Raw genomic sequence first — 26,867 nt, 5'->3', positions numbered from 1 at the left:
AAAGTAGAGACAGCATGTATTTGACATGATCAGGAACAGTTCTAAGGTCAGAGCAGACTTTGTATTCCCCTGATGGTGTTGGTTAGTTTCATGTTGGGTAGTAGGAAAATTGGACAAAGCGCTGTCAACAATACAGTCCAATGTTACTAAAGAAAATGACTATGATCACCCTCCCCCAAACCATCTCAAAAGCAAAACCTGGACCAAAATTTAACAGTGAACCCCAGCTCTGCTTGGTATGCAGAATATCATTAGCTCCTTAGCTAACATTATTTTGCCATAGTGATAGAGAAACACCCTTTTGGCAAGGCTAGGTCTGAGTTATACCAGTGGGTGAAGAAATACTAGTTCTTTATTGTTCCCCTAGGAGACATAGCTGAGGATTCAATGCCTGATATTTCTTGAAGATAAAAGTTCCAATATTGTTTTGTCCCACTGTCACATCACCCTAGAAGCAACAATTTCACAGTTAATCAAAGCAGTGGTACCACATGGGTCCATCTATATTCTGAACTATGTTTAGCGTAGACTCCATGATTTCAATTAGAATGATAGAATTCTCTCATTGCCTCATAAGTCTTAACAAAACCAATTGTCTTATTATAAATGAATAAAGATGGGTTCACTTAACAGTGCTTCTAAAACTACATTCTTCTATATGTATGTCTTTATGAAACCTTGGGTGAAGATAACGAAGACAAGTCTTAAAATTTCATCCCCTTTTTATTGAGCAAGAAAGACATATGGAGTGATATATTAAATGATGTCTTTTAATGGCTTGACAAGTCTTAATGACCAACATCTTCTAGTAACTCATTTCAGAACAATCTTAACCAAGCTGTGGTTGGAGAGCTTTTATTAAATGCCCAGCACTGTACTACTGCTCTCTACCATTTTCCAACCTGATCATTTGCTTGAGGGTGATGAAGGATGATGATGAACATTATAAGGTTTCTTTCCTTATAGTCCTTAAAATCAACTGAGGTAAATGCAGTTAGAAATAATTCAGAGACTTGACTGCTTCAGAAGAGATATAGCTATAGAAATAGGACCTCCTGGAACCATTTTAAAAAGAAAGCTACTGACAAATTCAGAAGTTCATCCCTTTAGAAAGGGCCTGTAATAACAGCAATAAGGATTCCTGACTGAAGCCCTTTGTACACTTTCCTCTGGAAAAGCATGGGCCTTTAGTAGCTGATGTTGGCCAGGTGGGCTGGCACATATGGCACTTCTTTCTGGTCTCTCAGTATTAGAGTCTCATTGCCTAGATTCTAGCAAAGACCTCCATAATAATCCTTCCCTTCCTGGAAGTGTTGCCTGGAGGAGGCCAAAATAATGAGGTGGCTTCCCACTTTTGTTGGTGGCTTATGACCAGCTCCAAGTCCCCAAGAAGTGTCTCTGTTGTCCAAGATCAGTTCATTGTGGCTTTGACAATCCTCAAGAGATAGATGATGGAGGTCTTCTAACAACCAGATTTCTAGTGGCAAGGTCACATCCCAGTCTGGGGTCAGCAGTGGAAGCCAGTTCAGGGTATCAGCAATTGGTAAGCTTGCTGAAACTCTAGTTTTATTTTTTAAATTAATTTTTATTTTATACTGGAGTATAGTTGATTTACAATGTTGTTTTAGTTTCAGGTGTACAGCAAAGTGGTTCACTTATACATATACTCATTCTTTTTCAGATTCTTTTCCCATATAGTTTATTACAGAATATTGAGTAGAATTCCCTGTGCTATACAGTAGATCCTTGTTGATTATCTATTTTATATATAGTAGTGTGTATATGTTAATCCCAAAAGTCTAGTTTCAGAGAGAATCTCCCCGTAGCAAGAATATCAAGAAGTTGATTCACCACTTCCTCACACATCCTATGCCCTAAATAATCCATACCTGACAAACTATATTCTTCAAGTACACCAAGATCTTTCCCACTGCTTTTTCTTTGCACATGTTGTACCCTTTCTAGAATATCCCCATCTCCTTTTTACAGAACTATTCTAGCATTGTTCATACTGGGAAGTAAATCATCTATGAGGAGATCTCTCTGTTACATTGTGATCTTTTCAAAGGTGGGAATTGTATCTTATTATCTCTGTTATCTCCATTAGCCAGAACAGAGACTGGCATACAGCATGCTGAACCAGTAACTGATTAAGTAACTGAATTATTTATCCAGATGTGGCTGGGGTTGCATATTTCTGAATTCCATTATCAGTAGGCTTTATTTAGTATCATACCCTGTGTATGTGTATTCCAGGGACCTCTTGTTTAATGGAATGATTAAACTTTTTGAGCTTTTTTGTTTGTTTCTTTGAGCAAAAGGTACATTTGTAGCCTTCAAGTGAATTGGTCCAATTCCCAGATTCCAATGGAACACCACTGGCTCCCTCTTGTGAGGCAGTCTCAGAATTTCTCCTATAATTAATTTCTTAGGAGGTCTGTGGACAAGTACATCTTAGTAGAGTTGTTCTGGGTCTGAATGCTTTGGCTTCTAAGTGTTGTGAACCAATCAGTTACTTCTTAGAAAACATTAAGACCTTCACTTGACAAGTGTAAAGAAGCCATTCTAGGAATCTTGACCAGCTCAAAAATCTGAGCACCCTGGGGTTAAAAGGCTTCCTGAAGGTCATCTTTATAACCTAATCTCCCAAAGCAACTCGTACCAGTTTTGAGTTGCTCCCCCTTCTAGAGGTTTCTCTGTCTTTTAGAAGATTATTCCTTTTAAGGGACTAAAATCTGCCTCCAACTGGTCCATACAAAATGATCTCTACCTTCTTAATAACTAACTGCCTTTTGGGTAGCTAATGACAGTGTTGGATTCCTCATGACATATTTTTTAAATTCAGTTTTTTCAATATTTTTGAGCACCTTCCTAGTGCCAGGAACCCTGGTCTAATCTTCTCCAGGTCCCTCAACTGTTTCCCATGTATCAGGTTCCTCTGAACCACTTCTATAGATAATTTCCACCTTGTCACTGGCTCCAAAGTTTGGAACTTGTTACATGATATTCTTGTTAAATGCTTCCCATTATTCCAGCCAGTCCAGATCTTTAAGATCCCATCATATGTGAGACCTGCCACGTTCTAGTTGAGTCTGCTCTTTTAGTTAATCAGTATAAGTACCCAGTTATGGGACTTTGAAATAGTACCTCTCCTGAAATAGTATGGTATAGTCGAATTGGAGGACACCAGATCTGTTTTCAATTTATTTAACCTCTTTGGGACTCTTTGAGTGCTAATTATCCTTCCTTCATAGGGTCATTGTCAGGATTCACGAGATACTATCTATAAAACATTAAGCACTGTGCCTGAGCACTTAGTGGGTACGCAATAGAAGTTAATGTCCTTGTCTTCCTGCCAGTTGGTCCTGCCTACCACTGCCCTCTACTGAGGAGAGTCAGTAACTGCTTTGAACTTGCATTTCTGGTTTGAGCCAAGTAGCTCTGTTCCATTCACTCTCTTTTTAGCCCTTTAAAGAATGGCAGTCTTATATGAGATATAACATAAACTGGTAGACTGGACTCAATTTTGAGAAAGTAGTTCTTGTAAAAATATTGCAGTAGATATCTTTGCCAATTTCTGACACAGCACAACTGAATTAGAGTTCTATATTGCATGGATAGCTATTGGTGAGACTTTTTTTTTTAAAGTATTATAAGATCACAAGGTGCTAATCATTGATGTTTGGAATGTAATCCAATTTCTGTTGTTCATTGTTATGTAAACAGTAAAAATCACAGCCTGAATATGAATTTCATTCCCAGGTCTTCTGGATAATATGATTCCTGTGTTCTTTCTGAGAAGGAACATTTGTATGAATTGGTATTTTAATTCCTCTGACAGGATGATGTAGGTTTGCATAAGAGCAATAAAAATACAGGGACCCAAGTGGTTCTTAGTGCCACACTAGTGAAAGGTCACATCGTTAGAATTACCTTCTATGAGAGGATTTTGGGATGTGGAGGGAAATCCCTAAGCCTGGCAATCAGACATTATAGTAGAGTGAACAGAGGGTAGTCTTGGTGTCAGATCTGAGTTTGAATCCCACCTCAGCCATTCACTAGCTGTATGATCTAGGACAGGTCCTTTGACCTCACCTTACCTCAGCTTTATCTTGTATAAAATGGGGAACAATTATACCAAGTATTTATTGTGAGTATTATAAATGAGGTTAACAATTCTGTACCACTTAGCACAGTGCTTGGCATATGGTAGGCAAGCAATAAATCATTGCTCTTAGGATCGCTTCCAGTTAATAGCAGTTAAGCCCCTTGGAGCTGCAGTATCATTTCCCTATTGGAGAGTGAAAAGAGTGATATCATGTACATGATTTGGGGATTCAATTCCTGGGTTCACGTAGAAACTAAGCCACCCTGAGTCCTTCAGATTTTGCTAGAAGTTTATAATCATTCACCTGAAGGGCAATGGGAATACACTGGGTTGTTTAATAGCCCTTGGCGGCATGTGGGCAAAAACAGTGAGAAGAACCCTGGGGAGTAATGTATTGCTTGTTCTCTTGCCCACAATTCTTTAAATGCAAGTACTTGGATTTATCAACCCAAGCAGGAGTCAAATGCTGCTGCCATTTTGGGGTTCTGTAAACGTATATTCATGAATCTGGTGAGCCAGTCACCAAAGCTCCCTTTAGGGAGGAGGGAGGTTACTGTAATCTTTGTTTCCTGTTGAGGAATCTTGCCCTAGAGACAAAAAGAAAATCCCTAAAATATTCTGCTCACAAGAAAAGAGCAATCTGGCTGAGGTGGGTTACTTAGTAAAGGATAAACTTCACCACCAACCAGCTTTATAAATTAAAAATAGGCCCAAAAATTAATCTATAGTGACAGAAAGATGATCCCTGTGGAGGGGGCCAGGGAAGGGTGGGTGGCAGTTAAAAGGGCAGAAAGAAACTTTTGGTGTTAATGAGCTTTGACATATGTTCACCGTCTTGATTATGGTGATGGTACATACATATGTCAAAGCTCATCAAATAATATACTTTAAACATGTGCAATTTAATGTATTTCAACTGTACCTTAATAAAGCTCTTACTTAAACCCAGTGCCTGTAACACCTGGCATGTAGTAAGTGCTCGCTAAGTATGTTCTTGAATTAAGATAAATAATTGTGACAGACCAACTTCTGGAATGGTTGTGTGAGAAGCTTAGCAGACACCCTCACTAGTGAAATAACCATTAAACTGGTAAAATTTTTATCAGAAACAACTGTTTAAAGTGTCAGGAAATTGGTTTAAGGGCATGCAACAAATTGAGAAGCATTTATTTAAGAACATTTATGGAATCTTGGTAAGAACAATTGTCATACGTGGCATTTGATCCAGGACTTGCTCCTACTTCTCCTCCTAGCTTTATATTGCAGAAACTTTATTCTAGGTGGGCACAGCCAAAAGGCAAACAAACAAACAAAAAGTACAGGGGCTGTCTTCTTCACTAACTCCTGGTTATAGGGTATAGTTTCACTCCAGGACGGGCAGGCTGCTAGTGACTCTAATTCTACCCTCTAGTTTTATGTTGTGGAAGATTTATTCTGGGCGAAAATGGCCAAGAAGATGGAGGGCTCTCATCCCCGGCCCAGCTCCCACTCTTAGGATGAAGTCTGTTTCCTAGGCAGGTACAGCAAACTATGAGAGGCAGTTGGAGAAGACTGCTAACTCCTATTTTCTCCCTCCCAGGTCCAGGGCAAGGACCCAGATGTTGTACTTGTCAGACAAGGACTTCAAGGGCTCATAGGGCAGAGGTGTCACTCCAGAAAAAGACAGGCTGCCATATCACACTTTCCTCACCTAGCTCCAGCATAGTTGCACAGCCTATGGAGGCTGACTTTCTTTAGAACAGAGCATGAAGGAACTCATGCCTAAACGTGTTGTTGAAAACCATAGAGATCATAGTAGTGAAAATTAGAAAAGCAATTATATATTAGTAGCAGACAGAAAAGAGCAGACCAGCCAGACATTTTGCAGAGAGACCTAGGGAAAGAAACCATCAAAATGGGCCCTGCTAAGATCAAACTTATCCCTAGTTTGGGCTGTACATGTGCTGTAGGTAAAAGCAACCCATGCAGGGGCAACCAGAAATGTTATTTGTGAACTGCTGAATTCTGTTTGAATGCAGGGTAGAATCAAAACCTCCCTGAACTATGAAGGCATTCCACAAGCCATACAAAATACTTTGGCAAAGGATACAAGCTTTACTGGATCTGGGTGCCTAAGAAAAACCTTTGACCACTTGATCACAGGCTAAAACTAACTATGCTGAGCCAGAGGTGACTCCCAGAAAGCCAGGTTTAAAAATAAAACAAAGGGAAAAATGAGCATGATGTCAGAGGTTGCACACTGCAGAGAAAATAGACTTCAGCGAGAATTAGTCCAGGCAAGTGATTAAACAAATAGAGAAAAACAAAACAAAATAGAAACAGAAATAAGACCCAAGAAGGGGAGGTAAGCAGAATCCAAGGTTACTACAATGTATTATTTATTTATTTTTTAACTTTTTATTTTATATCGGAGTATAGCCAATTAACAATGTTGTGATAGTTTCAGGTGCACAACAAAGGGACTCAGCCATACATATACATGTATCCGTTCTCCCCCAAACTCCCCTCCCATCCAGGCTGCCACATAACATTGAGCACAGTTCCCTGTGCTATACAGTAGGTCCTTGTTGGTTATCCATTTTAAATATAGTGGTGTGTACCTGTCATTCCAAAACTCCCTGATTATCCCTTTCACCCATCCTGCCCCCCTGGTAACCATAAGTTCGTTCTCTAAGCCTGTGAGTCTCTTTCTGTTTTGTAAGTTCATTTGTATCATTTCTTTTTAGATTCCACATATAAGGGATATCATACGATATTTCTTTTTCTCTGTCTGACTTACTTCACTCAGTATGACAATCTCTAGGTCCATCCATGTTGCTTCAAATGGCATTATTTCATTTTTTTAATGGCTGAGTAATATTCCATTGTATATATATATATACCACATCTTCTTTATCCATTCCTCTGTTGGTGGACATTTAGGTTGCTTCCATGTCTTGGGTATTGTAAACAGTGCTGCAACGAACATTGGGGTGCATGTATCCTTTCAGACCATGGTTTTCTCCAGATATATGCCTAGCAGTGGGATTGCAGGGTCATATGGTAGCTCTAATTTTAACTCTATTATTTAAAATATCTAGTTTGCAATAAAAATTATAAGCCTTCCCACCCCCCCCAAAAAAATAACCCAGGAAAATGTAACCATGGAAAGGAAATAAGTCAGGTAATAGAAATTACTTTTGATGGAGCCCAGATGTTATATTTGTCAGATAAGTACTTCAAAGTTGCTATTATAAATATATTCAAAGAAGTAAGGGAAAACATGTTTTATGATCTAAAGGATATATAATGGTGATGACTAATCAAATAAAGAATATCAATGAAAAGATAGAACACATTTAAGAAAAGAACCACATGGAAATTCTGGATAGTGAAAGTACAATAACCTAAATGAAAAAATCATAAAAGAGGATCAACAATATATTTTACATGGCAGAAGAGAATTAGTGAACTGGAAAACAGATCAATAGAAAGTATACATTCTGAAGAAAATAAAAAGAATCAACAAATTGAACAGACACATGTAGAATACAAGCACAACAACAAATGTGTAATGGGAGTGCCAGAGGAGAGGAGAGAAGGGGCAGAAAAATTATTCATAGAAAGGATGGCTTAAAAGTTTCCAAATATGATGAAAGACATTTATCAAAACATCCAAGAAGTTCATGAACTCCAAGTAGGATAAATAAACTAAACAGATCCACACCTAGAGATATCATAGTCAAGATGTTGAAATTCAAAGCCAAAGAGGAAAATCTTGCAAGTAGCAAGTGAAAAAAGACCCATCACAGAAAGGAACCCCAGTAAGTTTGACAATTGACTTCTCATCAGAAACAATGGCTATCATGGGATGGGGAGATGACATTTTCAGCATAAAAGAAATCAACCAATAATGCTATATCTGGAAAAACTAACTTTAAATTTGTAGATTAAATAAAGATGTTCCCAGAAAACTAAATATGAGGAGAATTTGTTGCTAGCAGACCTGCCTTACGAGAAAAAGTAAAAGAAATCCTTCAGGCTGAAAAAAAAAGCAATAATGGACCGTAATTTGAATCCATACAGAAAAAAAAAAGAGTGCTTATAAAGTAATTATGAAGTAACTATAAAAGACAGTATAATTACATATTTCTTCTCCATATTTCCTTAGTTTATTTAAAAGACAATAGCATACTGAAACAGCAATGAGCACACTTAGCACCAAGATTTTAGATTTTAGTACCATTCTCCAATAAAACGAACCAGGGATCTTTGGAGGAATGGCTGATTCTAGGACTGAGCTAAAAAATATACAAGATGAGCCTGGAGAATCTTGTAGTGCCAGAAAGTAAGGAAGTGCTCAAAACAAAACAAGAACCACACACACACACAGACACACACACACACAGACACACACAATGAAGGGGGTATGTGAAAGGGACACTGAAGTCAACTGAAAGAGGTCCTAATGGCCAAAGCTGAAACAACTTGAGCAGAAAAAAACCCAATAAATTAGTAATGGACTATATCTCAATATTTATTTATAAAATATTTATAAATATTTATAAAATATATTATAAAATATATTTTATAAATATATATAAAATATTTAAAAATATAAATATAAATATTTATAAAATATTTATAAAATAAATATCCATGAGTCTATATGGGTATAAATAAATGATTGAATAAATATATAAATGGGGAGAATAGACAACTCTTTCATGTAGAAGAATCCCAAATAATTTATGTTGATACTCTTCTCTCAGGTACATGGAATATAACTCTCCACTCTTTAAGTCAGGCCTGTGTATAGTGACTTCCTTGAAAGAGTACAGTATGGAAAAGGAGAAAAGAGTAATGTATAGTGAAGAAAGCTGACAAACACTACCTCAGCCAGGTGATAAAGGTTAACATCAACAGTATTAAGTCATGTTGATAGTATGTCCCTTGATATGATGTGATGAAAAGGGCATTGCACTTTTGTGATCTTCCCCTCAAAAACCCATAGCCCCAGTCTAATCGTGAGAAAAACATCAGACAAATACCAATGGAGGAACATTTTACAAAATACCTAACCAGTACTCCTCAAAAATGTCAAGGTTGTCAGAAACAAGGAGAGTATGAAAAACTGTCAAAGGAAAGAAGAGCCTAAAGAGATGTACCAACTAAATGTAATGTTGTATCCTGGATGGCATCCTGGAACAGAAAAAGGACATTAGGTAAAAACTAATGAAATATTGAATAGTATGGACTTTAGTTACTAATAATGTACCAATATTGGTTAACTGGTTATTACAAATGTACCATATTAATGTCATACATTAATAATAGGGGACATTGTGTGTGGGGTGTATGGGAAATCTCTGTACTATCTTTGTAATTTGTATATCTAAAACTATTCTAAAATAAAAGTTTATTTTAAAAGCAATAGCACTAACATCATACTTAATGATGATAAGCTTTCTCATTAAGATCAGAAACAAGGAAAAGATGTTCCCTTTCACCACTCCTTTTCAACATTGTACTGGAAGTACTATATAATGCAGTAAAATAATGAAAGGTATACAGTTTGGGATGGAATAAAGAAAACTGCTTGTAGGTGACATGACGGTATATATCAAAAATCTGAAAGAATGGACACAAAAAACTTGGAACGAATAAGCAGTTACAGCAAGGTTGCAGGATACAAGGTTAATATAGAAAAGTAAATCACTTTCCTATATATCAGCAATGAACAAGTGAAACTTGAAATTAAAAACATAGCACCATTTACATTAGCAGCCCCCAAAATGAAATACTTAGGTATAAATCAAACAAAATATGTACAAGAACTATATGAGGAAAACTACAAAAAGTCTGATGGTATTAAAAAAGAACTAAATAAATGGATAGATAGTCCATGTTCATGGATAGAAAGACTCAATATTGTCGAGTCATTTCTTCTCAAATTGATATATAGATTCAATGCAATCCCAATCAAAATCCCTCCAAATTATTTAGTGGATATCAACGAACTAATTCTAAAGTTTGTTTGGAGAGGCAGTAGACCCAGAATAACCAACGCAGTATTGAAGTAGAACAAAGTTGGAGTACTGACACTACTTGACATTAAGATTTTTTAAAAAATAAATTTATTTATTTGTTCGTTTTATTTTTGGCTGTGTTGGGTCTTTGTTCTGTGCACAGGCTTTCTCTAGTTGCAGTGAGTGGTGCACGGGCTTCTCATTGTCGTGGCTTCTCTTGTTGCAGAGCACGGGCTCTAGAGCGCAGGCTCAGTAGTCGTGGCACACGGGCTTAGTTGCTCCGCGGCATGTGAGAATCTTCCCAGGCCAGGAACCGAACCCGTGTCACCTGCATTGGCAGGCAGATTCCCACCCACTGTGCCACCAGGGAAGCCCGACATTAAGATTTACTATAAAGCTACAGTAATCAAGAAAGTGTGGTATTTGCAAAAGAATAGAAAAATAGATCAATGGAGCAGAATGGAGAGCCCAGAAATAGGCCCACATAAATATAGCTCACTGATTCTTTTTTTTTTTTTACAAAGACATCTTTATTGGACTGCAGTTGCTTTACAATGGTTTGTTAGTTTCTGCTTTATAACAAAGTGAATCAACTATACATACACATATACCCCCATATCTCCTTCCTCTTGAGCCTCCCTCCCACCCTCCCTATCCCACCCCTCTAGGTGGTCACAAAGCACCGAACTGATCTCCCTGTGCTATGTGGCTGCTTCCCACTAGCTATCTATTTTACATTTGGTAGTGTATATATGTCCATGCCACTCTCTCACTTTGTCCCAGCTTACCCTTCCCGTATCCTCAAGTCCATTCTCTAGTAGGTCTGTGTCTTTATTCCCGTCTTGCCACTAGGTTCTTTTTTTTTTTTTTAGGTTCCATATATATGTGTTAGCATACGGTATTTGTTTTTCTCTTTCTGACTTACTTCACTCTGTATGACAGACTCTGGGTCCCTCCACCTCACTACAAATGTGCCACATCTTCTTTATCCATTCATCTGTTGATGGACACTTAGGTTGCTTCCATGTCCTGCCTATTGTAAATAGAGCTGCAATGAACATTTTGGTACATGACTCTTTTTGAATTATGGTTTTCTCAGGGTATATGCCCAGTAGTGGGATTTCTGGGTCATATGGTAGTTCTATTTTTAGTTTTTTAAGGAACCTCCATACTGTTCTCCATAGTGGCTGTATCAATTTACATTCCCACCAACAGTGCAAGAGGGTTCCCTTTTCTCCAAACTCTCTCCAGTATTTATTGTTTCTAGATTTTTTGATGATGGCCATTCTGACCGGTGTGAGATGATATGTCATTGTAGTTTTGATTTACATTTCTCTAATGATTAATGATGTTGAGTATTCTTTTATGTGTTTGTTGGCAATCTGTATATCTTCTTTGGAGAAATGTCTATTTAGGTCTTCTGCCCATTTTTGGATTGGGTTTTTTGGGTTTTTTTTGATATTGTAGCTCACTGTTTCTTGACAAAGGAGCAAAGGCAATACAATGGAGCAAAGATAGTCCTTTCAACGAATGGTGTTGGAACAACTGCACCTCCACATGCGAAAGAAAAAAAAATCAAGACAAAGACTTTATACCCTTCACAAAAATTAACTCAAAATGGATCATAGACTTAATGTGGAATGTAAAACTATAAAACTCCTAGAAGATAATATAGAAGAAAACCTAAATGACTTTGGGTAAGGTGATGAATGTTTAGATAAAACACCAAAGGCATGATCCATCAAAGAAATAATTTATAAGCTGGGCTTCATTCAAAATTAAAAACTTCTGCTATGCAAAAGACATTGTCAAGAGAATGAGAAGACAAGCCACCAGACTGGGAGAAAATATTTGCAAAAGCATCTTCTTTATCCATTAATCTATCAATGGACACTTACAATATCTTGGCTATTGTAAATAATGCTGCAGTGAACATGGGGTGGGGTGCACATATCTTTTCGAATTAGTGTCTCCAGTTTCTTTGAATAAATACCCACAAGTGGAATGGCTGGATCATATGATAGTTTTATTTTTAATATTTTGAGGAACCTCCATACTGTTTTTCATAGTGGCCAAACAATTTTACATTCATACCAACAGTGCACAAGGGTTCCCTTTTCTCCACATCTCCTCCAGCACTTCTTTTTTTCTCTCCTTTTTGATAATAGCCATTTTGACAGGTGTGAGGTAATATCTCATTGTGGTTTTGATTTGCATGTTGATTTGATTGGTTATGTTAAGCATCTTTCATGTGCCTGTTGGCCATATGTCATCGTTGGAAAAATGTCTATTCAGATCCCCTGCTCATTTTTTAATCACCTTTTTTTTATTGGGTTGTGTGATTTCTTTATATATTTTGAATATTAACCCCTTATGGGATATTTCATTTATAAATATCTGCTCCCATTCAGTACACTGCCTATTTGTTTTGTTGGTGGTTTCCTTCACTGTGCAAAAGCTTTTTAGTTTGATATAGGTCCATTTGTTTATTTTTGCTTTGTTGCCTTTGCCTGAAGAGACAGATCCAAAAAAAAATATTTCTGAGACTGATAGCAAAGAGCATAAGTGTATGATTTCTTCTACAACTTTTGTGGTTTCAGGTCTTAAGTTTAAGTCTTTAATCCATTTTCAGTTTATTTTTGTGTTTTGTAAAAAAAGTGCCCCATTTTCATTCTTTTGCTTATAGCTGTCCAGTTTTCACAACATCATTTATCAAAGAGACTTTTTCCCACTGTATGTTCTTGCCTCCTTTGTCATAACTTAATTGACCATTTAAGTGTGGGTTCATTTCTGGGCTCTATTCAGTTCCAGTGATCTATCTCTTTGTTTTTGTGCCAGTACCATAGTGTTTGATTACTGTAGCTCTGTAATATAGTTTGAAACCTGTTTGGTTCTTCTTTCTTAAGATTGTTTTGGCTATTAGGGGTCTTTTGTGTTTATGTACAAAGTTTAGAATTACTTGTTCTAGGTCTGTGAGAAATGCCATTGGTATTTTGATAGGGAATGCATTGAGTCTGTAGATTGCCTTGGGTAGTATGGTCATTTGAACAATACTAATTCTTCCAATCCACGAGCATGGTATATCTTTCCATGTATTTGTGTCATCTTAAATCTCTTTCCTCAGTGACTTGTCATTTTCTGAATATAGGTTTTTACCTCCTTAGTTGGATTTACTCCTAGATATTTTATTCTTCTGGATGCAATTATGAATGGGATTGTTTTCTTAATTTCTATTTCTGCTAGTTTATGTTAGTGTATAGAAAAGCAGCAGAGTCCTGGGTATTAATTTTGTATCCTGCAACTTTACCCAATTCATTAATGAGTTCTAGTCGTTTTTTGGTGGTATCTTTACAATTTTCTATAGTATCATGTCATCTGCAAACAGTGACAATTTTACTTCTTCCTTTCCAATTTGGATCCTTTTTATTACTTTTTCTTGTCTGATTGCTATGCCTATAACTTCCAATACTATATTGAATAAAAGCAGCAAGGGTGGGCATCCTTATCTTGTTCCTGATCTTAGAGGAAGTGCTTTCACCTTTTCACCATCGAGTATGATGTTAGCTGTCAGCTTGTCATATATGACCTTTATTATGTTGAGGTATGTTTCTTCTATACCTACTTTCTTGAGAGTTTTTTTTATCATAAATGGATGTTGGATTTTGTCAAAAGAATTTTCTGCATTTACTGAGATGATCATATGATTTTTACTCTTCAATTTCTTAATGTGGTTTTTCATATTGATTGATTTGAAGATATTCCAGAAACGGACAAGCTGAATATTCATTTCATGCATTCATATCCATTTAATGTTAATTCTAAAATACATATTGAATTGCACGTACCCTGTCTAGCCAAAATAATCTTGAAAAAGAAGAACAAAGTTGGAGGACTCACACCTCTTAAATTCATACTTAGTACAAAGCTACAGTAATCAAGACAATGTTGTACTGGCATAAGGAAAGACATATATAGATAAATGGAATAGAATTGAGTGTCCAGCAATAAAATCATACATCATTGATCTATGGTCAATTACCATATGATCCAGCAATTCTGCTCTTAGATATCTACCCAAAAGAAATGGAAACATATGTCTACACAAAAACTTGTACACGAATATTCTTAGCAGCATCATTCCTCATAGTCGAAATGCCCAAATGTCCATTAATGGTGACTAGATAAACGAACTATTATACATCATATAATGACATACTATTTGGCAATAAAGAGAATTGAAGCACTGATACATGCCACAATATGGATGGAACCACAAAAACATGCTAAGTGAAAGAAACCAGGCACAAAAGACCATACATTTTATCATTCCATTTATAAGAAAGGGATATCTGTAGAGACACAAAGTGATTAGTGGTTGCCTAGGACTGTGGGTAGGAACATGGACTGACTGAATATGAGCTCAGTTTCTTTCTTGGGGGTATGAACATGTTCTAAAATTAGATGTGGTGGTGATGGCTGCATAACTCTATAAATGTGCTAAAAACCTTTGAAATATACTTAAAATGGGTGGATTTTATGGTATGATAATTTTATGGTATACAAATTGTATCTCAACAAAGCTATTCATTAAAAATTATAAATAATTGTTCCCCTAAATGCTACACATTGTCGGAAGACTTCAGCTGTACTTTCTCATTATATCTTTTTTTTCTCATTTGTAATTTTAATCGAAGCATTGCTATTCATTTTTTAAAGTCTTTCCTTATAAGCACCAAATTTTAATACCTATGTCAATTTGGGGGGAAAAGAAACTCCCGTCAAGAGCTTCCCTCCAGAAGAAAACAATGATGTTCATTCCTCCAAACAATCAAATTTGAAGTCTACCAAAATAGAAACAAAAGAAGCCCACACAGAAAAACAAAAACAAAAATCACATCCTAGAGGTTCAGTGCATTTAGCAGCCTTCACTGTGCTGTCTAATCATCCTTCAAAAAAATGACACCCTATTTCATCAAAATATACATTTTCCATTTGATTTTTAAATTAAAAAATAATTAAAAAAAGGAAACTTGAAGGAATTCACAATTAATTGCCTGACTCCTTTCGATGTCATGTACAGCATATGAAGATCAGGAAGGCTATTTGCAGCACACATGATTAGGGGAAATTGATTTTCAAGGTTTAGCTTTCTTCCAAACAGTGTAAAATACCCACAATTCCAAGTATGACGGGACACAGATGATCTCCTTCGAGAATTCCACAGGACAATACAGGTGCCCCAGCTGTTCTTCATAGAGTGACAGGGCTTCAGTCAAATTGACACAGTTCCCCTGTGTAAAATATTTCCCATCCTGTTTCAATACTTTCATTGAGAGGTCAAGAATCAGTCTGAGAAACTCCCATGTGGAATCTTCTTCCGGAGATGTGGAGATTGGAACAGCTGTCAAATCATTAATCACATAATCAAACTCTCTCCCTTCTTTGATGTACCTCTTCAGTACTGGAATACAGTCTTCTGTTAGAACCTGATAGCAGTCTCCTTTAAGAATGTCTAGGACATCACCACATGTTTTTCGCATGTATTTCTTACATCCGTCAATCACCATTTGGTCAATCTCTACCATAGTGACCATCTTTGGTTTCAGTTTGACTATTTCACATAATATGCCCCCATCTCCGCCTCCTAGAATCAGTATATCTTTGCCAGTGTAATCTTCTTTGCTGCTGCCCATGATGGCCCGGGTATACGCCAGATCACTTTCCGCCAAATTAGCATCCCCACTGAGGATGAGAATATTTCCAAATTGTTTTGAGTGTAAAATTTTAATGTTCTGGTAAGGTGAGTCTTCATCATACACCACTTCATCTATGTCGTACTCAACCAGGCAGCCATCTGCAGTGGGCCAGTATCTGTCAATGGCCCCTCCTCGAACTATGGGTGGTAATCGCTTCACCCGCTCAGTACTGTCCTGACTCAATTCTTTCATTCTTTCTTCTACTTTGTTCAAAAGACTGTCAACTTCTTTGCCTTGCGCATCACCGTCGTAACTCTGAAGGTCCAGCAACACCAATCCATGCGGGTAAATTCTCAAATTGGCAAAGCTGCCGTTTTTGTTTACGTAGGTCGCTAAATAGCCATGGTCCTGCCAGGTGTGCACCGACTCCATCATCCCCTGCTCCTGGAAGATGGACTGGAGGCCTTTCAGAATGGTCTCACCATCAGCTTTGGTGCCGAGCATGAAGTCAAGGGTGCTGTGCCGTGCTGCTGCCATAGTGAGGCGAGGCCCTGGGCCATGCCTGGGGGAGGCGACCGGGGAGACTGGGGGGCGGCGCGGTGTGTCAGGCTGCGGCCGGCAGGGAGTGTGCCGCGCCGGGGAGGCTCTCTCATTACATCTTAAGGGAAATGATAGAAAGGGAGTGAGATGGAAAATAAAATAAAATCTGTTCCACTAGTCTTTTTTTATATTGCAGTATAGTTGATTTACAATGTCGTGTTAGTTTCAGGTGTATATATGTGTGTGTGTGTGTGTGTGTGTGTGTGTGTGTATAAATTCTATGTATGTGTATATACTTTTTCAGATTCTTTTCCCTTATAGGTTATTAAAAAATACTGAGTATAGTCCTCAGTGCTATACAGTAGGTCCTTGTTAGTTATCTATTTTCCACTAGTCTTTTTTATACAATTGGAATTTCAAGAATAAAGCTGTCCATGAGTAGGAATCTACTGTTCTCAGACTGGGAGAGACATACACATGACCTGGCTTCTCATCTAGGCTCCATTTCAGAATTGTACAGTTATATAGAGGGAAGCCTGGGAGGTTTTTGTAAGATCCTCCAGTTCTTGGGGAGCATGGGCTTCTGAGGAGTGCATTGTTGGCTGCCTTTACCTGTAAAGTGCTTTTGGTTCATTTTAGTGCTTTAATTTCCATGGTTAACAGGAAGAGCCCACACCTTGCAGGCTGTGCTGGTGCTATACAGCTGCTGATGACCAGAGCAAAATCAATCTGAGTGCTGATTGCAGAGGAGCCAAGGGCTGCAACTAGCCTGCATGTCAGGGGCCATGTCCCTTAGGTAGGCTTTTGCCTGACTTCTATACACTTGCCCTAGCTGAAACCCCACTGCCACCCCTCCACAGCCACATTCTCTGGCCTTCTCTGAACATTGCTATGAGCCCCCACACTGGATTTCCTTCCCTCCTCTGGACTTTTCCAGAAACATCTTTTCTGCATTGCTGCAAATTTTCATTTTCTCTCACCCTCTGCTATTACTTAACTCAAGGACAGAGGAAATATTTGCAGTCCAGAAACACACATAATAAAAAAAGAAGAAAAAGAAAGAAAGAGAAGAAGCCCCAAACCCATCCCAAATCTTTAAGAAAACAATCCCGTAGGGTTTGGTTTTGAATTGCCATGCAATGTGGGGAACGTGAAACATGTGTTCATCAGGGCCCTTTCTGCTTGGAGCCTACCTGACTTCTCTCCTCCCTCCCCAGACTGCTGGGCTAGGCTAGGCTCAGGGGAGCTACAAAGCCACCAGCTTAGAAGATGGAGACAAATGGCAAGGCCCCAAGGGACAAAACAAGACTTGTTACTAGTTTTGAGGCCAAAGCAACACATGCAGTGTTTAAGGGCTGTGGGGGTAGGTACTGCAAAGCCTGGAATCCAAGCTTTGAAGTTAGACTGAGGCTGACTTGCAATGACTGTTCTGGAGGCAGCATTTTACGAGCTGGGTCTCCATTTGTTTCACCACCCTGACTCTCGCCTTGACTGTTACCACACGTTCCCAACTTGGTCTCCCTGCAGCCAGTCAGTGCCTCTTCCGAACTGTCTGCCCACATGGCTGCCTCAGTGCTCTTTCTAAAACAGAGGTGTGACCTCTACTCCCTCTCTTCTAGTATTTTTTATCTCCTCAGAGAGAAAACCACATTCCTTAACATGATAGATGAGACCCTTTATAAACTGGCCTCAACTGCTCTAGCCTCGTGTTTCATCACCTGTACTCACTCTCAAGTAACCCCACAAAACTATTTACCATTTTCCCGAATGTGCTTTTTTCTTTCCTTCATCGGCCCCTTTGCATCTGCTATTCCTTCAGCCAGGAATGAATACCGTTTTCCTCTTTTTCTCCATTAGACGATGTCTCACTCATCATTTAAGACCAAGTGCTCACTGGGAGTGGTTTTCAGCTTTTTTCTTGTTGCCAGAGCTCACTGAATATACCTGAGGAAGGCAGAGTGGTGCAATGGAAAGAACCCAGAATATGCAGTCAGCCAGACTGTGTGATGACAGGTAAATGACTTAATTTCTCTCTGAGCTTCAGTTTCCTCACCTGTAAAATCAGAATGTGAATCCCAACAGTACAAAGTAGTTGATGTTTATAAGTGCGAAGAACAGTACCTAGTACATGGTAGGTACTTGGGCAATGTTACACGTTATAAAAGAGGTAGAAAAATTATTCCTTCATTCTCAGTTGGGACTCTATGGAGGCATTTCTCTCCATGCAAACTAGTGGGTGGTGTTCTCTGGGACCTGCTTTACCTAGTTCTCTTCTTGAGGTTCACCTGCCTTTGGCCACCCTCATATCTAAAGGGTGTTTTGCAAGTATCCTGCCCGCTTGGGAGCAGCCATCAGCTGCCTTCCCATTCATGTCCCTTAGAAATCTAAATGGGCAGGTATGAGAGGGGAGGGTAACATTTTAGTGCCTTTTTCTTCTCTTCCTCATGCCCTGCTCTTGTCCTCAAGCCTCAAAGAGATTGTCAAGCAGTCACTCCACGTTGGCCTCGTTCTTTCCTGCAACCTGCTCCCTAGGCTTTTTTCCGCAATTGGGATTTCAGAAATGAAATTGTCCATGAATAGGAATCTACTGTTCTCCGGTTGAGATGGACATACACGAGCTCATTTCTCATCTGGACTCTATTTCAGAAATGTACACAAGATGTCAAAAATATACCACTTGGAACCAGAGCAATATTTATTTTTTAAAAAATTAGAGGGAAAAAAGTTGCCTTGCTTCAGTTCCTACTGGAATGTACAATAACTATGTGCTGATGCTGCACTTTGAAGGCATTGATTTAGTTATCCTCAGGGTCACTGGATGAGTGGTGCATGGATACACACACACACACACACACACACACATTCAGAGTGCTTTGTTGTGAACTGGGAATTTCAGGCATTACAATGCCAGAGTAAGGCTCTATTGGATCCAGCTATTCATTAACAATGCTTTATTAAGTGTTCCCTTGTGTGCCAAGCCTTGTGCTAGGCAGGGAGAAAAAAGAAGCCAGGGAACCAGAAGTCACAGATGGAGAAATCAGAACACAATTAGGAGAGAATAAAGAAAGCACTAAGGCAGTAATACAAACTAAATATTAAAGGAGAAGGGGTTGAGGTTACTGAACTGGTGTCCCAGGGCAGATTTCCTGGAGGGGATGGTAAGACTTGAGCAGGGCCGTGGAGGATAGGGTTGGAGATTCTGAGTCATCCACAGTACTCTCTTAGCAATGTGCATTAGAATTAGTATTTGTTTGCAGGACGTGGGAGCAAGAATGATCAGGAATTATTCTGAAGGAGGCTGCCACATGGAAGGTTGAGAGAAACAGGAGACAGAGGCAGAAGAACAAAACAGAGACAAGAGGCAGAAGGCATCTTAGTCCTAGTGGTACCACCGACCCATTACGAGTGACCTTCTTTCCAAACCTCAGTTTCCCTATCTATACATTGGAACTAAATAATACCAGTCCTATCCACCTCCCAGGACCATTGTTAAGAAAACAAATGAGATAATTGTGTGACTATGCTTGGAAAATTAGAGAGGACGATCCATAACATAGGTTGGTATCATGAAGGTAGATATTTATACTGCAGCCACTCTCCTGCATCTGGGAATAGGACGACCTCAATATTTAAATGAATTTTTCTTGGCAGGCCTCTTACTTGCCATAATTATAGCCTGCCAGCCACTAGTTGAGTGTGTATACTTAAACAGGGCCTGTCACACAAGTGTACACGTGTATGTATTTGTGTATATATGTGTTTGTGTGTATAAGCTTGCAATGGGCTAGGATATTGGAGCCATGACAGCAAAAAGACTGGAGAACTCTTAGGAACAAAGGTGGTATATAGAGATGGGGATTTGTGCAAACATCTTTGAGCATGCTTACAGAAATACATGCCCTGTTGCCATTGCAGTAAGCCCTGTTATCTATCTTCCTTGGTGTATTGCAAAGCGTTTCTACTTGTCTCCCTGGCTGCATGCTGCCCCAATCCAGTCCATCCTCCATACTGCTGCTAAAGTGCCCTTTCCAACCCACATGGAATTCCTGGGCTCCTGGTTGCCCACAAGGTAACATACATGTTCCTTCACATGACATTGAAGCAGGACACTGATATAGTCACACCTCTTGTTAAAATTGTGGAATATTTTAATACCAGCTGCTCCTCTTTGTCCCCTCAAGATCCCTCCTTCTGCCCTGTTCCCCACTCCTGGACCCATTTTTAACCTCCGCAAGACCCAGCAACTAAAGGGATAGTGCCCAGCACAGCAGGGAGCCTGGAGGACACTGTTTCGTGTGTTGATCTGCATCTGTTCTGCTTGGTCAGTGCTCCTGATGTTCTGGTTTTTATTTATTTTTATTTTTTTACATCTTTATTGGAGTATAATTGCTTTACAATGGTGTGTTAGTTTCTGCTTTATAACAAAATGAATCAGTTATACATATACACACGTTCCCATATCGCTTCCCTCTTGCGTCTCCCTGCCTCCCACCCTCCTTATCCCACCCCTCTAGGTGGTCACAAAGCACCGAGCTGATCTCCCTGTGCTATGTGGCTGCTTCCCACTAGCTATCTGTTTTACATTTGGTAGTGTATATATGTCCATGCCACTCTCTCACTTTGTCCCAGCTTACCCTTCCCCCTCCCCATATCCTCAAGTTGATGTTCTGGTTTTTAAATATTTTGAGGATTCTCTCTGCATTCATTGTTCATCTCATCCCAGATCATCTTTCTGGCCTCATCTCTCACAAGTTCTCCCCACAGATGGCAATAACACTGAAATTCTCATATTCCATGTCTGGATTGATACACCTGTCTCTCTCACTATATTGGAAATTTCTTGCAGGCAGAGACAGTGACTCCATCATGTAGTCCCATAGCCTAGGTCAGAACCCAGAACATAGTAGTAGACACTCAATACATGCTTGTTTCTTAACATAGAGAATGCTGGTAGATGGAACTGTTCTGTTTGTAATCCTCTAAACTACTCCAGGGTCCAGACCTGAAGCTGATGCAAGGCACTTTCCTGGTCTTACTACATACATCCTGAATGTTATTCACATTTCCAATATCCTTGAGTTGGAGGGAAAGAACAAATACTATTTCCATTCTCTTACTGCAAAATGGAAATATTTCAAGAGTGTGTCTTAACCACACAATGAATGCTTAATAGAATTGAGACGTACAGTCATGTCTCTGGAACTTTCTCTTACCCACAGTGCTGTAAAGCCCTTTGGGATTTGGGGGTGAAAACTGCTGTCCTAATGTGAGTAATTGTAGACCACTGACTTCTGGGGAGATGCTGGCTTGCAGTCTCTCTAAGGGGGGCCTGAGGCCTATCTGTTGGAACTGATGTAAATGTTCTTGCCCCTTCTCCTCCAGCACTGCCAGGGAGGATACCAGTTTATGGGGTTGGGGTGGAGAATACATTACATCTCTCTTGATTTCGTTGCCAGCTTCTGCTTCATTAACATGGCTTCATAACTGGTGGTCCCTTGAGCAAGAAGCTAACTTTTTTTCAGGAACCTCTCTGACAACCTTTCTTCCCCACTCCCACAAGAATAGTCCACTGTAGCCAGCCAAGCTGTAAGGACTGTAGAGAAGACCAGGCTGGGAGAATGGCTGGGCCCCATCTTCAAAGAACTTAGTCAACAAGCCTCATCCATTAGGTATGCTTAGGCTGCAAGTAACTGAAACTGACTGTAACTGGAAATTATCTCACATAACAGGAAGTCCAGGGAAAGGGTAGGCTTCAAGATGGGTTGATTCAGCTGCTCATACTGACTGTCAGCATGTACCAGGGTTACCTTGTTCTTGTCCAGCAGGAGAGAGAAGAATCTAATAACTAGGAAGTCCAGGAAACCATGTTGGTATCCAACATTCTCAGTCCCATCTTTATAGATAGTAGAGAAACATGGGCAGTGTAGAGCAGTAGGGTAGATTCAGAGTACCCACTGAGTTCACATTAGCTGTGTGGCCTTGCAAAAGTCCATTAACTGCTGTGAGGCAGTTCCCTTACATGTCAAATGACAATTGTTATATCTGATTTGGTTCCTAACAAGCTCATGGTGGGGATCATGTGACATAATGCGAAAGCATTTGGTAAGCCAAATAAAGTACCACATATCTTTTTTTTAAACATCTTTATTGGAGTATAATTGCTTTACAATGGTGTGTTAGTTTCTGCTGTATAACAAAGTGAATCAGCTATACATACACATATACCTCCATATCTCCTCCCTCTTGTGTCTCCCTCCCACCCTCCCTATCCCACCACTCTAGGTGGTCACAAAGCACCAAGCTGATCTCCCTGTGCTATGCAGCTGCTTCCCACTAGTTATCTATTCTATGTTTGGTAGTGTATATATGTCCATGCCACTCTCTCACTTTGTCCCAGCTTGCCCTTCCCCTTCCCCATGTCCTCAAGTCCATTCTCTACATCTGCATCTTTATACCTGTTCTGCCCCTAGGTTCTTCAGAACCATTTTTTTTTAGATTCCATATATATGTGTTAGCATATGGTATTTGTTTTTCTCTTTCTGACTTACTTCACTCTGTATGACAGTACCATATATCTTTAAGCCCTTTAAAAATTACTTTTATCAGAGAAGATATACATAGAACACCTACTGTGTATAAGGTACTGTTAGATTACAGGTTTAAAATAAAACTCAGTTAATACCCTCAAGTTCCCCCAAACTGTCCAACATACATCTACTAAGCACCCATAGGTGCTTGGGAAACAGATATGAGAAAGACCTAGTCTCTGTCTTCGGGGAGTTCCCAGTAGAGCAGAGGAGACGGACTCACGAACAGACAACTTCAGTACTATGCAGTAAGTGCATGGAACAGTAGAGGTGAGTGTAGAGAGCTCTGGAAGTACATAGGAGTTACTAACCTATCCAGGCTACACAGGGAAGGGATAGGAGTAGTGTTGGGAGCTTATAAAGCAATAAGAAGGTAAGAAAAGAACCATCTGGCATAGATAAATATATAACAGTGCCCCCCCAAACAGCCTTCTTACTTTATACTTGAGGAGCAAACTAAGGAGTAGAGTCTGTAGAAAACAATGGAGTGACGAATTCTTTCCTCCTTCGTCTCCATATGTTGTGGTTAACCCACCACATATGCTCCCTAGAGGTTGCAGTCCACATCTACAGTCTGAAACCTAAGCATCTCCATGCATAATGGGGCCTCAAGAAATGTCATGGAACACTGACTCTCATTGACAGAACAATATCCTCCTAAGTCGCTTCATGATCTGCTATAGCATATCCTCTGGGGGTTTCAGGAGATTGGACCTCTAATCACTGGTTGGGGCATGTGTATCAGCTTTTTCAGAAAAGAGTATTTGGCTGAAGAGCCTCACATATCCTATCATAAAAGTTACAATTCTCTATCCTATGTTGCTGTCTTAACATACCTTAAACTAAAACTGTATTCATAAAGGGTTTATATACATTTTTAAAACAACAAAATATTCTTTAAATATAAGGCAATCTTTTAGTTTTTTTCACGTGCTGTTTTCATCAACCTTATCAGTTCCCTGAACCTGCTGGTTGTGCTGTGGAGAGAGGGTATATAGGGCCTGTGGAATCTAATCCTTGTCTTTCTGTGTCTGACTTATTACACTTAGAATGGTAATCTATAGGTCCATCCATGTTGCTGCAAATGGCATTATTTCATTCTTTTTTATGAGAAAGACAAATGTCATATATTGCTTATATGTGGAATGTAAAAAACTGATACAAAGGAACTTATTTCCAAAACAGAAACAGACTCACAGACAGAAAACAAACTTATGGTTACCAAAGGGGAAAGGTGGGGAGGGATAAATTAGGAGAATGGGATTAACAGATACACACTACTATATATAAAATAGATAAACAACAAAGACCTACTGTATAGTACAGGAAACTATATTCAATATCTTGTAATAACCTATAATGGAAAAGAATCTGAAAAAGAAGTATATATACAGATATATATATATATATATTTAAATCGCTTTGCTGTACACCTGAAACTAACACAACATTGTAAATCAACTATACTTCAATAAAAATAAAAATTAAAAAAAGAATCTAATCCTTGAAACAGACTTCAGGGTTAGATGTTGAGTCTCAGTGACAAAGCCTTATATGTCACCACTTTCTTGTGTAGAGATATTTGCTGCCCAAGGCTGTTGCCTCCTAAAACTTAGCCTAATTAGAGGCTGATTGGATTTGGCCACTAGAAAGCCTGCTGCACTTTTGATGCACAGTTTCCTGTGCTCCAGAGAGCTCTGCTGTTCAGAGGCTCATAAAACACACTCCTGGACAGCTTCTCAGGCCCAGGTTTCTGCTCCTTGGCTGGCTCTGTGCTTTATTACCTCCTGAGGTACTTACCCACTTGCCTGTTCTCAAGTTACTTCCCCAGGCCCACAGTTTGACAGTGCCTTCCTAGTGGACACAGCCAGCCTCCCTGTTGCCCCAAACTAGCTGGAGGACTTGCAAAAGCCAGAAGCAACCACTTGCATGGGCCTGGCCTTGAAAATGGAACACCTCACCTTTCTCACACCAATTAGTGAAGTTATTATTCTCCCTACTGAACAGATAAGAAAGCAAGTTTCAGAGAGGTGAAGTGACTTGCCCAAGTTCAAACTTTTATGAAATGGCAGACCCAGGATTTGAACTCATGCCTAACACACAGTAGAGTCTCAGCTCATGCATATTGTTTATGGAATGAATAAATGAATGAACAGTCTTTTAGAGAGCTATATCCAGGAGCAACTTTTGGGCCTGTTGGTATGTGTTTCTGACATTTTATAACTGAATTTTTCAAACATACAGAACAATTGAAAGAATTTTACATTGAACATTCAAATACCCATCATTTAGATTCTATTATTAATGTTATAGTTATATTTATTTGATCACATATCTGTTCGTTTATTGATTCCCTATTTGCATCCATCAATCCCTGTTATTTTCTGATGCACTTCAAAGTAAACTGAAGACATCAGTACAGGTCTCTATAAACATTTCAGCATGCATATCATTTATCCTTGTTCATAGTTTTCTTTTTTTTGAATTTTATTTTTTTTATACAGCAGGTACTTATTAGTTATCCATTTTATACATATTAGTGTATATATGTCAATTCCAATCTCCCAATTCATCACACCACCACCCCCCTCCCCCACCACTTACCCCCCTTGGTGTCCATACGTTTGTTCTCTACATCTATGTCTCTATTTCTGCCCTGCAAACCGGTTTATCGATACCATTTTTCTAGGTTCCACATATATGCGTTAATATACGATATTTCTTTTTCTGACTTACTTCACTCTGTATGACAGTCTCTAGATCCATCCACGTCTATACAAATGACCCAATTTTGTTCCTTTTTATGGCTGAATAATATTCCATTGTATATATGTACCACATCTTCTTTATTCATTCATCTCTCGATGGACATTTAGGTTGGTTCCATGATCTGGCTATTGTAAATAGTGCTGCAATGAACATTGGGGTGCGTGTGTCTTTTTGAATTACGGTTTTCTCTAGGTATATGCCCAGTAGTGGAATTGCTGGGTCATATGGTAATTCTATTTTTAGTTTTCTTAGGAACCTCAATACTGTTCTCCATAGTGGCTGTATCAATTTACATTCCCACCAACAGTGCAAGAGGGTTCCCTTTTCTCCACACCCTCTCCAGCATTTTCTTTTTGTAGATTTTCTGGTGATGCCCATTCTAACTGGTGTGAGGTGATACCTCATTGTAGTTTTGATTTGCATTTCTCTAATAATAAGTGATGTTGAGCAGGTTTTCATGTGCCTCTTGGCCATCTGTATGTCTTCCTGGGAGAAATGTCTGTTTAGATCTTCTGCCCATTTTTGGATTGGGTTGTTTGTTTTTTTAATATTGAGCTGTGTGAGCTGTTTATATATTTTGGAGATTAATCCTTTGTCCATTGATTCGTTTGCTAATATTTTCTCCCATTCTGAGGGTTGTCTTTTCATCTTGTTTGTAGTTTCCTTTGCTTTGCAAAAGCTTTGAAGTTTCATTAGGTCCCATTTGTTTATTTTTGTTTTTATTTCTATTTCCCTAGGAGGTGGATCAAAAAGGATCTTGCTGGGATGTATGTCCATAGAGTGTTCTGCCTATGTTTTCCTCTAAGAGTCGTACAGCGTCTGGCCTTATATTTATGTCCTTAGTCTATTTTGGGTTTATTTTTGTGTATGGTGTTAGGGAGTGTTCTCATTTCATCCTTTTACATGTAGCTGTCCAGTTTTCCCAGCACCACTTATTGAAGAGACTGTCTTTTCTCCATTGTATATCGTTGCCTCCTTTGTCATAGATTAGTTGACCATAGGTGCGTGGGTTTATCTCTGGGCTTTCTGTCCTGTTCCATTGATCTATGTTTCTGTTTTTGTGCCAGTACCATATTGTCTTGATTACTGTAGCTTTGTAGTATAGTCTAAAGTCAGGGAGTCTGATTCCTCCAGCTCTATTTCTTTCCCTTAAGACTGC

General features: G+C 39.0%; 2 protein-coding genes across 3 annotated transcripts in view; one reads left to right on the top strand and one right to left on the bottom strand.

The window, feature by feature from the left end:
• Nucleotides 1-26,867, top strand: part of SHROOM4 (shroom family member 4) — a 210,625-nt gene that overhangs the window by 58,909 nt on the left and 124,849 nt on the right. The window lies entirely within an intron of this gene.
• Nucleotides 15,252-16,349, bottom strand: LOC136142949 (spermine synthase-like). 2 transcript variants are annotated; one of them, XM_065901246.1, is made up of 2 exons: nucleotides 16,176-16,349; nucleotides 15,252-16,025 (listed from the first exon to the last, which is right to left on the bottom strand). In XM_065901246.1, the coding sequence occupies exons 1-2, from the start codon at nucleotides 16,347-16,349 to the stop codon at nucleotides 15,252-15,254; spliced, it is 948 nt and encodes a 315-aa protein (XP_065757318.1). The 2 variants fall into 2 exon arrangements, with proteins under 2 accessions (XP_065757318.1, XP_065757317.1); XM_065901245.1 differs by having other exon boundaries at nucleotides 15,252-16,349.

The sequence above is a fragment of the Phocoena phocoena genome, chromosome X, assembly GCF_963924675.1.
Source record: "Phocoena phocoena chromosome X, mPhoPho1.1, whole genome shotgun sequence".
Lineage (NCBI taxonomy): Eukaryota > Metazoa > Chordata > Mammalia > Artiodactyla > Phocoenidae > Phocoena > Phocoena phocoena.
This window is presented reverse-complemented; position numbering and strand designations above follow the sequence as displayed.